Source organism: Cyrtonyx montezumae, unplaced genomic scaffold (genome assembly GCF_038088225.1).
Source record: "Cyrtonyx montezumae isolate F1298 unplaced genomic scaffold, pur_monq_1.0 scaffold_19, whole genome shotgun sequence".
NCBI classification, from domain to species: Eukaryota; Metazoa; Chordata; class Aves; order Galliformes; family Odontophoridae; genus Cyrtonyx; species Cyrtonyx montezumae.
The window spans coordinates 9,519,761-9,535,757 of NW_027071925.1; the positions used below are offsets into that span (position 1 = coordinate 9,519,761).

Here is a 15,997-nt window from a genome sequence, read left to right on the forward strand (position 1 = left end):
CCTATTTACATTCATAAACACATGCCCAGCTCACACCAGGTGAGGTGGGGCAGCAAGAGGATGCTTCATGCTATGCAGCAGGAGGCAGAGAATTAATGTGCTGTGAACTAGGACCTTCCCTCCTGCTGCCCTCCGTGCTCCCAGCCATAGGCATCCTCTGGGCTTGGAGCCTTCCCCAGCCACACTCCTGGTTTCCTCACTGAATCCTGCTGCCGTGACCCTATGAGCAATTTTGGACAAGAACTGAGCTGCTCCACTTCCCACAGGGTTGCCTACCAGCTGCCAGCTCTGAGGCTGACATATAGATATCATCATCATCTGCAGGATGAATATAAAGATCTTCTGAGGAAGGGAGCTGTGTAAATCCCCTGTGCGAACGCACAGATTGCTGCCAGCAGCCCTGCTGTGTGCTCTCATCACAGGAGCTGCAGGTTCCCCATCACAGCTGGAGGAAACTGAGGCATGGGAATGGGGAACAAGCACTGTTTGAGCCCTTCTGATGTTCTGCCATAAGGAACAGCTCCAAGGCTGCTGCATTGCCCAGAGGAAATCCAGCAAGGCTTGAACTGAGTACCTTGAGCGTCACTGAAGGAAAACAACATTCAGAGCTGAAAGAGAGAAACTAAAGAGAGTGGCTGGAGCAAAGACTGAATCCACCTGGACACATAACCATCCCCAGCAACGTCATGAGCTGCTGCAGGCAGCACTGCTGTACCAGTTCAGCTCTGATCAATTCAGTTTGCAGTAAGCACCCACGTATGTCTTCTTGCTGCAAGCCTCAATCCAATCAGCATGCAACAAGCATTCAAGTTGGTGAGAATCCACCTCTGCTTTCTGCTGGTCCTGGACTTGACATGACTGAGAAGGCTGCAGACACCACGGCAGAGCCAGAGCACACAGCAGCCTGACGCGCTCACACTTGGGAAGGGTGAAAGGCCATTTTTGCAGAGCCACTCGGCAGGCATGGCCATGAGTGCTAGAACAAACCCGCTCCCTTCGCTCCATGCAGGCAGAAAGCGGCGAGGGGCCCACCCGGCAGCACATCCCTGCGCGGTGCTGAAGGTTTGAAGGCAGAGGGGATACGCTGCCCTGCAGCCAGCAGCAGGCAATGTGTGACCCCCAGCTCTGCCCTCCCCAGTGAGCCTGAGCTGCAGAAATCTGCTGCTGGACACGCTCAGATGTTGGACAGGGCAGCTTGGAACAGAGGAGCTGTGCTTCTGCCTTTTTTTTTTTTTGGGGGGGGGGTTGCTGTTGCTGGGGAGAGGTTTTAGGCTGTCGTCCAGCAAATTCACACCAGAGAGACAAGCACTTGAATCAGTTGCATTATCTGCACCCAGCTAAAGTGGACAAAGGATTAAAGTGTGCTGAGCACCACCACCATGATTTGCATGTGAGAGCCCTTCCCACGGGCCCCCTCTGCTTGCGGCCCTTTTTTCCCTGGCCACAAGCCAGCCGGCACAGGAGCCCTGCTTACAGAATGATGCCGAGGTTAACGTTGCAAAAGTCTTCATCAGAGCTCTCGGGCACTGCTGAAGCCGGCGCTCCCAGCTCGCCGTGATGAGCCGCCCGCGCTGCGCTTCAACCCCGCGCTTCGCCGGGCCTGGTCCAGCCCCAGGTAGGGAACTGATTCTGAGCGCGTTGCCATGGCAAGCTTGAAATAATGAGCAAGAACGAGGCATTATTCATTTTTAAAGCTGCACACAACACCCAGTTGTGGCTATTGTTGTAGGGAGGGACTTTAGTCGAGTGCTAAATAAATACTGTGCGGTGAAAACCTTATGGGCACTTTTCTTGAGCTTATCCAGCTGCCAAAGGTTTGTTTTGTACCTTGATTTGTGTGAAATGCTATCGTTGTTTCATGCTGCTGATCTCACAGAAAGCAAACCTGGGATCTCTCAGACCTAAACTCAGGTAAAGCAAAAGCATATCTGAGATCACTGGATCCTGATTAATCAGTGATTTCTAAAACGTTTTTTCAGCACTTGCAATTTAAACAGTATGCACAGTACACCTGTATGCTGCCACATGCAAGCTTTATGTGTTTCTATTTTTCTTGGCAATTGCGGAGTTTTTTGCTCACTCCTCTCAGCGTGAGGACTTGGTGACCTTAGCAATTGCCAGCAAGGGGACTCTGTATGATGAAAGCAGGTGAAAGGGAAAATAAGGGCGGAACTGGGTAAGGCCAGTTCATACCTCAAGGGAGGTGTGGTCCCATTCTGTACCTGGCTGCGCTCACTGTCTTGTGCAATATAAAAGGGAAAGGCAGTCATTTCTCCTGTGGTGAGAAGGAAGGGAGGTGCTGGAAGAAATGCAGAGCAAGAAGTCCAGAGTGTCCACTGCCAAGGGCTTGGGACACGCTGGTGCCTCCGAGCCCAGGGAATACCCGCAGCCCTTGTCTCCATAGGTCCATCCCCTGGGCTGAGGGCTGCATGGTAGCGGCGCTCCCTTCCCCAGCAGGCCGGCTGCGAGCAGAAAGAGACCATGGCCCAGGGAGGAGCGGCAGCACGGGGAGCTGCCAAGGTCCAAGACCAGGGATGGGCATGGATGGTCCTGGTAGCCGCAGTGGTGCTGCAGGGGCTGACGCTGGGCTTCCCCTCCTGCATCGGCGTCTTCTTCACTGACCTTCAGCATGAGTTCCAGGCCACCAACAGCGAGACGTCGTGGTTCCCCTCCATCATGGTCGCTGTGCTGCACGCAGGCGGTAAGTAGAGGCCGTAGGGATGCCCTCCGCTCCCTCCTGTGGCTCCAGCTTGGACACGGGGCCATTGTGAGGGTACTCAGCATTTCCTTGAAGGGACAGGGAAGTCCGGGCAGGCTGCTCAGCAGTACAGGGCACCTCCCAGCGACTTCCATGCCCACAGAGCCAACACCAAGTGTCTGCAGATACCAAGTTCCCGTCTGCCACTCTAAGACAGAACCAAAACAAGGGAGGTGAATCTCTTTCTCAGCCCAGCTTCTCTGGAACAATAATAACTTAATGATTTCCTACAGTTATTTTGAAATAACCTGTCAGGTAGCGCAGCATCTTGGACGTTTCTTCCATGCCAGCTCTCCTCTTTGTGGCTACAGTGATGGCCAGAGCTCCCGCAGGCCACTAGCTGAGGCACAGGGCTAAGAGCAGCTCCTTGGGCAGTGGCACAGTGTGCAACAAGCAGGTATTGCACGACTGGTTTAATGCAGAGCTGGGGCAAGGCAGCATCCTGCAGCTGAAGGGGGTGAATGCTTTACAGACAGTGTGTGAATCACTCCTGGAACACTAAACACTGTCTCTTCCCCAAAGAAAATGTGGGAGATGCACAGGACAGGGCACCTAGAGCTCCATCCAGACTGATATTTCTGCATAGGAGAGTAAAACACACGCAGCAGCTCAAGGGCTTCCCAGTAAATGGTCCATGTTGCTGGTAGCCCTTCATGCAGCTCCCACGCTTGTGGGATAAACAGTGCACGTGAACTGCATCTAGCAAATTGTATAGCAACACCCATGTACTTGAGCTGCACCCTTAGCTCATACTTGCTCTCTTCCAATATTGGTGAAAGGTGACAGTAATATGGGGGAGAAAAAAACAGCCCTGAGTCATACTGATGTGGTGGTTACAGCAGGTTAGGTCTCACTGAGCAGTACGTGGCTGAGAGCTGGACATGGGCAAAAGAGAGTTTTGCATCTTAGCAGAAGTAGCTGGGCCCAGAGTTGCAAGGCAAAGGAGAGAGACCTCAGGAGGAGCAGCTACAGAAGGAATCGGCACTGAAGTTCAATAGAAATAGAGCAGTCCTTGGCTGATTGATTTGGGAAGCTGCTGGGCATGAGCTGTGGTCTGGTTGCTGCTAGTGGGAAGGAAATGAACAGGAGCCAGTGGCTCTGGGAATGGTCTGAAAAGCAGCTCAGTCCCAACATGCCTAGGAAAGACAAGTGTGGCAGCATCTGTAAGGAAATACCAATTCTATCTTCAATAATGAAGGAATTGTTTTGTGGGAGGCTGGGACCGCAGTGAAAGTTAATATAAAGACAGCCAATATAGATTCAAAAGGGATTAATTACACAAGAATAGCCTCATGGTGATCACATGCACTAATAGCATTTAAAAGGGCATTGCTACTGCACTTGCCAGTTACATCTCCTATAGCAAGCTGTTACAGCAGGAGTGTTTGTTCTTGTGACACAACGGCGTAAATTGGGAAAAGCACAGCTGTAAGTCAGGAAAAAAAATGAAGAAAAATCAGAGATAAAGGACTCGCTCTGAGGCCAAGCACGTACAGCTTGTGCTCCAACTTCTGACTGTCGTGGTGGGCCTTGTTTAATTCTGGTTCTCAGGTTGCATCCATCATCTTGGAATTTAAACCCTTTCCAAAAAAAGCTATCTCTTTAAAGTTAGTCTCTCTTTTATTCTTAATTTAGAGGAAGCAAAGAGAAAAATAAGTGTTTATTGCAAACCAGTAAACAGGAATGGAAAAGGATGGAGTGCTCCATTCTCAGTGCTCAGCTGAGTGAGCACTCTCATGCAGGAGAGCTAACCCCCGAGCAAAATTGCACTTCCATTTTCTACCTACTATCAATCTCAGGGAAGCTTAGGAATCCTACTTCATGGCCAAAACCCAAGCAGATCACAAGTGCACTTCCTTCTGCTGATCAAGCTCCTTGGAGGATTCAGGGAATGCATTTTCTTCTTCTGGTTCCTTCATTAAATTAAGGGACAATCCAGAGGCTCTCTAGCATAAATTGTTTGATAACTGCAGCAGTCTATCAGCCACAAAATAATTCTTTCCTCCCAACGGCTTCCTTTTTATTTTATTTCTCTGCCTGTTCCCAGGGCCCCTGTGCAGCATCCTCGTGAAGCGCTTTGGCTGCAGGTTTGCTGTCATGGTGGGAGGGCTGCTCAGCAGCGTGGGCATGGTGTCCAGCTCCTTCTGCAAGTCCCTCAGTCAGCTTTACCTAACAGCTGGCCTCATCACTGGTAAGTGCAAGGAACAGTGACAAAATCCAGCTGCTCTGCTTCATTTGAGAGCTTGAAAGTGATAAGTGTCCGTACTAAGCGCTCACACTTTTCACTTAGCTGTGAAACAGAATAAATCTAAGCTCCACAGCTCAGCAGGAATCGCACACTGGATAGGTTTGCCCTTCACACCCCTTTAAGACACACCTCACCCAGCCAGCTCACATCAAAGTGCTGCTCCCTGGAAAAGGCTGCAGGTCTGTAAGGGTGACACAGGGAACAAAGATAGCTGTTTTCCTCCAGAGCTTCACAGCCTTTTGCCTTTGAAGAGAGGATGTTTTTTCCATCTTGAAATGCAATACTGGGATAATATCCTTCACAAATTCCCTGGGAATGGACTTCACCACTCCCTAACTGGGGTGATGTGAGTTATCTTTCTCTAACCAAATAATGTTTTGGTTTTGAACAAAGTAACAGATGGGAACTTTTCCTTTTCAAATATTTATCCTATGTAATTGTACTTCAACCCTTTCTTTTTTCTAACAAAGATAAATTAATTTGTGAAGCCAGATCACTTTGGTACCAAATCTGTTGGCTCTCACAAGCTAAGCTGTGTGTGCAGTCAAGAGAAAAACAAAAAATTAACGCCCTGATACCTGATGAAAGTGTAAGAAAAGCAACTCTGCCTGCTAAATGCTGTATAAAACCAAGTCCTGGTAATTTTTCTCAAGAACAACTCCAGAGCACTCTTGGGCATGGCAGTGCAGCCTGGACAAGCACTGGATTAGATCATAGTATTTAGTACTCCTGAGAGCACGGGGAATTTAAAGTATACCCAACATTCTTCTTCACTTCTCATTTATGGTTACTGGTCACTTATCACTGGGGGCTGTACTGAAGTCATCTGTGGGCACACCATGGCTTTGGGCTCTTTTCACCTTGTGAGACACTGCAGAGAGATCACATGCTGTTGCTTTCTCCTTCATTCTTATCTTTAGGTCTGGGGTCATGCTTCAGCTTCCAGGCAGGAGTGACTGCACTGGGCTACTACTTTGTGCGGTGGCGAACTCTGGCCAACGCCATGGCATCCACTGGTGTCTCTATTGGTTTGACATTGTGGCCACTTCTTTCTCAATACCTGCTGGATGAGATGGGCTGGAGAAATACTTTTCTTATCTTTGGAGGAATCCTGCTGAACTGTTGCGTTTGTGGAGCCATTATGAGACCAGTGAAGTTTGCATTGGGATCACTAATGCAGTTTCCCAGTCCAGGAGAGGAGCCAGAGAGAAGAGCAGAAGAGGCTCAACTGTCCAATGGAGCATCTTCTCCTCACCTAAAGCTCCAGGAACAAACCAGGAAGATCACATGCTTCCAGGTGCTGCAGAAGTACCTGGCTTTTGATATTTTCTGTCAAAACAAAGGGTACCAGATTTACACTATTGGAGTGACATGGATGATGATGGGGTTTGTGTTACCCCATGTCTACCTTGTACCTTATGCCATCCAGAATGGGGTGGAGGAACGCAGGGCTGCCCTCCTCATCTCCATTATTGGATTCATCAATATCTTCATACGCCCTCTGACAGGGCTGCTCTCAGGACAAAAAATCTTCACAGGGAGACGCATCTATCTGTACAGCCTGGCCGTGCTCCTCTGCGGGCTGAGCAATTTCATTTGTGTCATCTCAGCTGAATTCAGCATGCTCATCTTCTACTGCGTCATCCTCAGTATAGCCATGAGTGGCATTGGGGCCCTCACATTCCAGGTGCTGATGGACGTGGTAGAGATGGACAGGTTCTCAAGTGCTCTGGGGCTCTTCACCATCCTGGAGAGCATCACTCTCCTCATTGGACCCCCTCTGACAGGTAAGAAAAGCTATTGAAGCAGACTAGAGAAAAAGCAAGGTTTTTAGACACTGATGACAAGTGATGGGAATTCCTTTCCCTTTCAGCGGCAGAGCACAGAGAGGAATTGCAATAGTAGCATCGTTGCTTTTCTCAAAGTGCAGACATCTCTGATAGGAGTGGCAGATGGACAAAACCGAGAGCTGGGGACCTCCAGCCTGGAGAATACTCAGAGGAGACCTTACAGCAGCCTTGCAGTACCTGCAGGGGGCCTACAGGAAAGCTGGGGAGGAACATTTTATAAGGGCATGTAGCGAGGAGAAATGGTTTTAAACTGGATGAGGGTAGATTTAGACTAGATATCAGGAATAAATTCTTTATGTGAGGGTGGTGAGACAGTGGAACAGGCTGCCCAGTGAGGTTGTGGATGCCCCCTCCTTGGAAACACTAAAGGCCAGGCTGGGTGGGTCTCTGAGCACCCTGGGTTGGAGAGAGGTGTCCCTGACTACACCAGGGGGGTTGGAAGTAGATGATCTTAAAGGTCCCTTCCCACCCAAACCATTCTATGATTCTATGAAAACAAAGTACAGCAAAAGAAGCTCAATTTCTACTTGGAGATCAAAACTCTGTTGAAGAATTACTCAAATATTTCCATATAAATAAGCAACCTGTTGAGGAGGCATCATATATTTTACCTTAATATCTTTTGCCCTTACATCTGTAGTGTTAGTGTTAAATGACTCACTTGAAATAACATTCTTCTAAATGTTTTGCACTGAGGCATTCAGTCAGTTATAATGCCCACTGTGCTGGGAAATTTTCTCACAGTATTACAAGTTTTCAGTATAGAGACTTAAATGTCAGTCTTGGAACGATTTCCTTATTTATTTGTTCTGTTTTCTGACGTGGGTTGTACCAAGGTCACTCATTCCAAAATCCAGAAAGTGGCAGTGACACAGAGGTCCTCCAATGTGTAAAAATCATTCAGTGTGTGGGGAAAATGTTAGAAGTTCCTTTCTTCTCTGATTTGTCTGTGTACTGGAACATACTTTTTTCACAGAAATAGAAACACCACCTGAGAACTGACTACAGACAAATTCTAGAATCTGGAGAAGAGATCTTAACTCATTTATGAATGCTTATCTTTTGTATAGGGCATTTTGCTGGATTGGTTAGATTTCACATTTCTGTGAATGTCATTACAGTTGTCTTCACCCTCTATCTTCTCTTTAACTAAGCAGTGGTTTCCATTTCAGGTCTCCTGGTGGATATAAGCAGCGATTTCCGCTATGTCTTCTACACCTCGAGTTTCTTCCTGATATCAGCTTCATTATTCATGGTGATCAGCTTCTGTGCTCTGGAAAAAAAAAACAAATTGAAAGACACCTCAAAAGTACCTCCAGACAAGTCTGCCATATACAATGAAATACCAAACGAATCACAGCCTGAAAGTCAACCCACTCTAGCAGTTGTGCACATCACAAGCATATGAAAAGGAATACACAAACAAATAAAGAGGAATAGAGACAATTATGTGGCTGTACAAAGCCATACAAGGCACAGCACTGATGGCAGATGAGAAAACAAGTGTCTGCATCCCACAGCTGTCACCCTTCCTCCCTGCACATCCACTTGATGGGGCTGTGTCAGACTCCATGAGAGCAGAGCAGACCACAGGCTGAGCCCAACACCCAGTGCCAGCTACAGGATAGACAGAACTGTGCGTTCCTAAAGCAGGCCATGAGATAACAACAGCCACGGCAACCAGCTCTGAGAAATAAAAGTAACGTTGATTCAATTGATTTAAGTTGGTGCCTTTCTGAAATCACTGGAATTTCATATACACATTTCTCTTGTTAGCACTGGTAAATAATTATTGATGGCTATGCACAATGGCAGTTATTGCATAAGTATTTCTCACCTAGTCTGAACATGCAGTTTTTGTGCAGACTGGTACAAACCTTCCTGGTAGCCTTCCACACTGAGACAGGGAGTATATAATAATACAGACACTTTTGACTGGAAGCGTGTTATTATTTCCCACATCTCTAAGCACAATACAGAGGCTGCCACATGGGTCACAAAACTCAGGCAGGATTCGAAGAAAAGTTGGTGTTAACTCTCACACCAATGCAGTCTTTTGGTCATAAGAACTTTTCCTGACACGCTCCTAGGAGTTACACTTGTGAGCAATAACATGAGAGTTGCATCACTTTGAACTCCCTCCGTTCTACTGAGAACTGTTTTTATTTTATGCCTCTCCTGATCTAAGCAGATGTCTCACAAAGAACTGCAGCTGAAGACTGCTCAGCATTCTAGAACATTCCAAAGATGGAACTGTAAGATGTTAGTGAAATGGAAGAAGTAACAGCTTTCAACTCAGCAGTTGAAACAGCAGCTTCCAAATCAACTTTAGTGCTCAATCTTGAGAACCACGTATAAATTCTCAGCAGTAAAACCACAGTTTTCATTTGAGCTGTGGATTCTCCAGACAAAACCCCACCAGGTGAAGCCACTGGAAAACTGACTCCGAGGCCTCCCAAGACCCTAACAGCTTCACTGCTATCCTTTAGGGCTGAAGAGGCATGAGCCCTTCGGAAGAGTCCCTGCTCCCACAACTCAGAGGTATCTCTATCAGTAGTGGTTTACTATTACTGAATCAGTGTGCTTTGAATTTCCTGATTAGCATCTACTTCAAAAAGATGAATAGTGAGAAAGATACAAATCTATTCTCCAGCTCTGTGTTTATTAATTTGGGAAATGCAGTTATGTCTCATAACTAAAAAGTAAACAGGGACTGGTGGCCCCTCAGCTTATTGAAGCAACTGCCATACTTCCAGGAAAAAGAGGAGGTTTCCTCTCATCAAAAGAAACCGATGTAGAAAGATTGTCTCAAACCTCTTCCAGACATTGCAAATAAAACAGCTCAGCAGTTGAACAGACTGACACTCTCTTCCTTTATGTAAATCTTAAATCTGAAATTCTGTTCGTTCTTCTACATTCCCTTTCAATTTTCTTCCAAAAATGGGGCACTATATTGTCCCAAATCCTCCCACTGATACAAATGATCTAGACAAAAGAGGCCAGATACAATGTCAGCTACCACCACCCAGAATTTATCCCAGCAAACGAAGTGTAACTGAAGAAACAGAATGAACCTCCAGCACGAGCCCCAGCACTGCCTGCAGTGCTTCAGCCCCAGCTTGCCAATAAGCAAACAAACAAACATACATCTACTGTATATTTGCAAGACACAATGGGAATAACATGTATTCACCAACTGAGCTGACACACAGAGTCAGCTCCTCCTACACCGTGGCTAAGAATTCTCAGTTTTAATTATTTCCTATCTGTAAACAGCAGTGCAAGATAACTTAGGACGGGAAGTTATGGGAATGCATTATAGAGCTGATAGGCTAGGGTCACTGGAGTCTTATGTGGAGGCTGAGAGGTTTCTGGGAAGATAAACAGTACACAAATCCATCCTTTTCACTTTCTTGTCTTGTTTACTAAGAACTTCCTAACAGCCTTACAGAACTTGAGCTCCCTGAAAACAGGGCTGTCTCCCCTGGTTATTTACACATACCTTTAGAATCCACAGGTTAGAAATAAATCTTGGATGGAGAACAGATAACACTTTAGGCTGTGTTTCCACAAGTAAATAACGATTGAACTGCCAGAGAGAAAACTAGCTCCTTCCCTTCCTGTTTGATGCCTCTCCTACCTCTCTTTCCATCCTGAACTCCCAGCTGCCTTGTCAGGAGCTTTGTAATGTGTAAATGGAGGCACTGGGCATACTGAGTGTGCTACAGGATAATAAATATTGCCCCTCAGTACATTAGTACTCAGTCCTTAAGAATCTTGAGGCCCAGGGGAAAAATAAAATAATAAAAGTTCTTGCCATTAGTTTAAGGTTGCCCCAGTATGTAAGGCAAGCACATTTTAAATACCACCACCCTTTGAAAGAGCTGTTTTTAACATCTACAGACAGTAAAATATACTTGGACTTAACTGATGGACAAACACTAATGCTTCAGGCAGGTTACAAACTCCTGAGAGCCAGCAGAGCAAGAAAAAATGGCAGGATATAAATAACCCTCGCCCATCCCCTCAGACCCTTTCCTGCACCCTCTGTCATTAAATGTATTGTTAACCTTGCAAGCTACACATATTTTGCAACAAGTACCTTTCCTTACTGCTATGAAACATTCACCAGGAAGTTCATTTGAAATATTGCAAGATTGTGAACCTTATGAGACTTTGACAGTCTGCCAATGTAAATCTTGGAAAAGTTTAATTAGAAAAAAAACAAAAACAAAAACAAAAAGGTCATGGTAAACTTACATACACTAAGCCATGACAGAACTGCAAAATCACTTAAATGAAGAGTTTGGCATGGTTTGCAGGCCCGGTCACTAACTGCAGGAAAAGAACATACCTACCAGAACCTGAAACTGACCAAATTCTAACTTTGTTGGGCTACCAATGGGCACCTCTGTCACTCGACTGCCCCTGGAGCTGTGAACGCCCCAGCTGTGTCCGCCCTGCCTGTGAGCACAGTCAGAGCAGTGAGATGATTAAATGATACAGCCCGTATCCCACGAGCACACAGCCTGAGCAAGGGGCTGCACGCCTCAGCCAGCGCTGCCTGTGCCAAGGGATCTGTACGACCAGCACAGACGTCCCGCAGTAACCCAGCACAGCTCACGTCAGCAGTACTGACAGCCTCCAACTCCTACAGCAAACATGTGCGGACCACAGACCTGGGGAACGTCACCGAAGTCTTCTTAATGTGATAAACTAAATGCAGAATGCTCCTCACATCTCTTAACCAGCTTTGAATTCCCAGCAAGACAGAGTCTCTCAGGAACGAGCAGGCGTTCCCACGCAGCACCGCGCGCAGAGCAGCGCGGGCAGCACCGAGCATTGCTCAGCGAAACCGCTGCAGGGGACAAAGTTCGTACCGATTTTGCAAGATCATACTGACTGACCACGAGTACAGTACGTGTGAACTCACCACCGCAGTGTTGCTCTTCACAGGCGGTGTTTTTCACCCCTTATTAGTCACTATCCTCAAACGCTTTTCTTGCTGTTGTTTTGCTTGCCTGCATTTTCCTTCTCTGCCTTTCTCACATTAGTCACGCCCTACTACGCGTAACGACGGACGTGGCTCCAAGCGAGTGGCACATCTACGAAGCTCCGCTTGCACATCCGGACAGCCGCACTCTTTGTTAAGGGTGAGGAGCGGCCCGGAGGCCTTCCCACACCCCGCGGATTCTGCGCTTCCGCGATCGTTATTTAAGTGCTCCAACGAACACAAAGCGCCGCGGCGCTCCCACCGCCCCACAGACCATCTTCGTTCCCCGGCAGAGCGCGCACCCCGCACCAAAACCCGCAAGCGCCGTTCCGTTCCTGAGCTCACGAGCACGAGAAGCGCGCGGAGCTGCGTGAACGTGCGAGCCTGGGGGCGAACAACGGGGCGGGGAGGGAAGGCTCTGCAGAACAAAGGGGGAAAATGATTAAAAATACGCGCTTCGCACATGCACAGCGAAACAGCGCGATCCGTAGCCCCCCGCTGGTGAACCGGGCAGCTGCAGGAGAACGGCGCCCACCGCGAGGAACCGCGACGCCCACAAAATGGCGGCGGCCGTCCGAGAGCAACGCCCACAAAATGGCGGGCGCCGGTGGCCGCCCCGCTCCGTAGGAGGCAGTGCGGCGCCGTCCGTTGCGTGCCGGGATCCGGTGCTCAGAGCCCGGGATGGAGCTGGGGAGGCTGGAGTACCTGCAGGCCCTCGTCACTGAGTTCCAGGTGACGGACAGCTCAGGTAAGCCCGCCCACCAAAGCGAAACGTCCGCCTCGCGTGGGCGCGCCGGGCCGCTTCACACCGCGCTCCCCGTTGCAGAGGCCAAGGAGCAGGTGCTGGCCAACCTGGCCAACTTCGCCTACGACCCCAAGAACTACGAGTACCTGCGGCAGCTCCAGGTGCCGGACCTGTTCCTCGACATGCTGACCGAGGACAACGAGACCCTCGTGGAGTTCGCTATGGGTAAGGGCAGCGCCTGAGTGCACTCATACGCCTGTTTTTCTAAAACGTCTGTAATAAACTGGGGGGGAATAGCGGCTTGCAGCCCCCGTTAATGCTGCGATAGTGGGGCTTGTCCTCACAGCACATGCGGCGCTGCGGGGCCAGGCAGTGCTGTGCAGATGGGGAAGCTCCAGGAAGAAGCACGAAAATATATCCTGAAGAGCATTTACAGTTTTCCAGTTCTCACAACACCTAGGAGCTTCTTTCTGCTGTACAAAATGGGGATCTGCAAAATACTGATCGGTGTTTTAAAAAAAAGCACATGAATGCAATTGCACTGAATGAATTAATTGCTGTTACTGCACTGAGTCTGAAAAAAAGGTTACACAGGACAATTAAAAACCCATCATTTAGTTCTTGATATCGTGAAGACTTATCTTCCTTTTCCTGCTCAGGAAATCTATTTCTGTGTATTAGAAAAAGGAGAGATCCAGCGGCCATCTGAGGACAATTCAGTGCGAGCACCCACAGCTTAGGATCAGCGTGCATTGTATCGGTGAATACAGAGAGCAGAATGCAGTCACGCTGTTATTTATTCCCAAATAAGGTGCCCTTGAGAATGTGGAGTGCATCTTGGATGAGGGTGCAGAAAGAATTTGTCTTGCATGTATCAGATGCTTTTTTTTTCCTGTTTCAGGTGGTCTTTGCAACCTGTGCCTGGACAAAAGTAACAAAGACTATATCCTGGAGGCCAGTGGCGTAGAGCCCATAATAAATTGCCTCTCCAGCTCTAATGAAGAGACAGTCATGTCTGCAGTCACAACCCTGATGTATCTGACAACGCCACAGTCATGCCAGCAGACCACCCCTCTCCCAGTGGTGGAGTGCATGCTTCGCTTCTCTCTCTCAGCCAGCAGAAGGCTGAGCAATCTGGCAACTGTCTTCTTAGAGGACTACTGCACACCTCTGCAGGTAGAAGAGGCCAAGAACCTAAGCAAACACACAGCAGTAGGGATTCCTCTCCCTAAGGACTGAAGCTGTCAGCAGCTTGGAGCTGTTGAGAGGGGCACCTCCCGGTTTTCTCAGGTCTCCACCTAATGCTCAGTAGGTCAAGAGCGTGATGGGAACAGTAAAGAATGAAATCAGACTAGCATTGGATTTTGGTTACTGTTGAAGAAGATGGTACAGCACTATAACAGCCAAGAACGCAGCTGAAACTGGAAGCAAATATTTTATTTAAATAAGTTCATGGCTGGTGGTCAGCAGGTTGCTGAGTGCAGCTCAGCACCAGCTTGCAAGTATAACCCTTTCTAGCGGTTACTTTTTCTGTTCGGGTTGTTCAACTTGTATTGCTTCCAGTTCCTAGCAGATTTTGCCACAGCTTTCCACTGTTAACTCAAATGACTTTGAAATGACCTAAACTTCATCCCTCCTGCAGTAGAAAGGTGTTTCCCTGCCCTGGTAATTAGCAGTCCTATTACATACCTTTGGTACTAAATATACCATCTTATCATGCCATAGAACAGGTGATAGCTATCCTGTAAGTCAGGAAGTAGAAAGCTCTATTTCTCTCGTTACCAATGGTGAGAAAGGTGCAGGTAGAAAAAGAGCTTATGACATTCAGGTTCACAAGAAGTTCTCTCTTAATAAAACATTAACTTAAATGTGTAAACAGTGTTGTGTGAGCTTGTAAATACTTCTCTACAACATTTGCAGCCCAGCTCCTGCCTGCTCTCACTAATGCATGTGGGCTGGAGTTGAAGCAACCTTGCTCTCCTTTCATTATCAGCCAATCATGCAAAAGGTAACCCAAAAGCCAGGGTGGCACCTGCCTAAAAAAGTAAAAGGGGTTTGGCCCTTTACCACAGTTCTGCCTGGAAAACAATACTGTGTGCCCATGAGTTTCACAGTTTTGCTTCTTCCACCTTCAGTCAGACCAAAACACACCACAGTAAGCTTAAAAACACAAAAGCCAGCTGCTTGTCTCATAGTTTCTCTTCACCAACAGTAAATACCAGTAACAACTCCAGAAAAATTAAATGCAGAATAAATCTTCCAGAAAGTGGGGAGGACTCACTGTGTCAAACAAGAGCTGCTCACTTTTTGTTATAGCAGACTGCCCCCAGTAGTGCCCTGGTCTGGTGCTGTGCCTCAGGGGGATGGGTTTCCCTGCCTATTAATGAGCTGGTTGTTCTCCTAGCTGTGCGAAGAGCATGCACCCCATTTTGCTTTACTGCCTGCATTTGCTCTCCAGGATCATCTTCCAGTTTTCAGCCCAGGACAGCGGCCGCCTTTGCGGTGGCTCTCGCTGGATGTGCCTGTTGTGGCAGCAGGTGAACAGGATGTGCTCCCAGTTCGGATTCTGCTCTGTGCCTGAGAAAGAGAGGAAAGCAGGGGTCAGCTGCAGTGTTTCCTCCCCAGCTAAAATTAAGCAGCATTAATGTTTTCTAAACCTCTAATGGTGTCCTCGTCAGCGAACAGCAAGTCAGCAGAAATGACGGTCTTATCCCAGGATAGAATAATCCAATCCACAAACTTGGGATGCAAGTGTTTTTCTACTCACTTATACTGTGGAGGAAAATAAAATAGGAGAGAATTCTCCCACACATCCAAATTGTACATCACTAGACTCAAATCAGCTCTTGTACAGCAATTTTTTCCCCTAGGTCTGTCTGAAAACCCCTGTCATGGAGATTGGCTGTGGCCCAATACACTGAATTGACCCATACTTCCAATGCCCTTCTGTCAGTAAGCATTTGCTGTATCTTGTCTTCATTGAGTTTGGTAGCAGCACTGTCTGCTTGTCAAGAGCACATGGACTGTGCCCATCTATCTGAGTCATTTAAGTGCTTAGAGTCCCCACCTTTCATGCACCAGAGTCAAACAGAAATAATTCCCATGCTGTATCTTTCTCCTAGCACAGCCCTGACATCTCTCAGGGTATCATCCATCACAGGCTCCAGATTTACACAAGGTTTTGTCAGTAAAGATTCTCCAATGTGGGAGCCGCTCAGTGGCTTTGAGAAATGCTGGAGGCAGGGCTTACCTTACCAGACCCTGCAACAACAGTTTCTTTGCTATCACCTGCTGACACAGGCAGCCGGAGCAGTGTCATACACCTGCTCCAACAGCACAGGGCTCACATGCTTGTGGAAAGGCAGCTGGAAAGGCGGTTTCCCACTCCCAGGCTCTGTGTTGG

General features: G+C 47.8%; 2 protein-coding genes and 1 long non-coding RNA gene across 3 annotated transcripts; 2 read left to right on the forward strand and 1 right to left on the reverse strand.

Annotated features, from left to right (window-relative positions):
• Positions 1-1,535: 1,535 nt before the first annotated feature.
• SLC16A5 (solute carrier family 16 member 5) lies at positions 1,536-9,719 on the forward strand. The gene is made up of 6 exons (XM_065735543.1): positions 1,536-1,615; positions 2,405-2,701; positions 4,806-4,949; positions 5,927-6,793; positions 8,029-8,312; positions 9,659-9,719. Exons 2-5 carry the CDS (start codon positions 2,482-2,484, stop codon positions 8,262-8,264), a joined length of 1,467 nt encoding a protein of 488 aa, XP_065591615.1. The 5' UTR covers positions 1,536-1,615; positions 2,405-2,481; the 3' UTR covers positions 8,265-8,312; positions 9,659-9,719.
• On the reverse strand, positions 7,639-12,830 carry LOC136048088 (uncharacterized). Its single transcript, XR_010622145.1, has 2 exons — positions 12,741-12,830; positions 7,639-8,129 (listed from the first exon to the last, which is right to left on the reverse strand). It is a non-coding gene; the product is annotated as an uncharacterized LOC136048088 (long non-coding RNA).
• Positions 12,504-14,468, forward strand: ARMC7 (armadillo repeat containing 7). Its single transcript, XM_065735568.1, has 3 exons — positions 12,504-12,597; positions 12,676-12,819; positions 13,496-14,468. The coding sequence occupies exons 1-3, from the start codon at positions 12,531-12,533 to the stop codon at positions 13,831-13,833; spliced, it is 549 nt and encodes a 182-aa protein (XP_065591640.1). The 5' UTR covers positions 12,504-12,530; the 3' UTR covers positions 13,834-14,468.
• The last annotated feature ends 1,529 nt before the right edge of the window (positions 14,469-15,997 follow it).

Excerpts from the sequence above, each read along its gene's own strand:
- SLC16A5 (XM_065735543.1), top strand. The coding sequence starts at position 2,482 with ATGGCCCAGGGAGGAGCGGCAGCACGGGGAGCTGCCAAGGTCCAAGAC. Across the intron at positions 2,702-4,805 it reads CGCTGTGCTGCACGCAGGCG|GGCCCCTGTGCAGCATCCTC; the intron begins GTAAGTAGAGGC and ends GCCTGTTCCCAG. Across the intron at positions 4,950-5,926 it reads AACAGCTGGCCTCATCACTG|GTCTGGGGTCATGCTTCAGC; the intron begins GTAAGTGCAAGG and ends TCTTATCTTTAG.
- ARMC7 (XM_065735568.1), top strand. The coding sequence starts at position 12,531 with ATGGAGCTGGGGAGGCTGGAGTACCTGCAGGCCCTCGTCACTGAGTTC. Across the intron at positions 12,598-12,675 it reads CCAGGTGACGGACAGCTCAG|AGGCCAAGGAGCAGGTGCTG; the intron begins GTAAGCCCGCCC and ends TCCCCGTTGCAG. Across the intron at positions 12,820-13,495 it reads CCTCGTGGAGTTCGCTATGG|GTGGTCTTTGCAACCTGTGC; the intron begins GTAAGGGCAGCG and ends TTCCTGTTTCAG.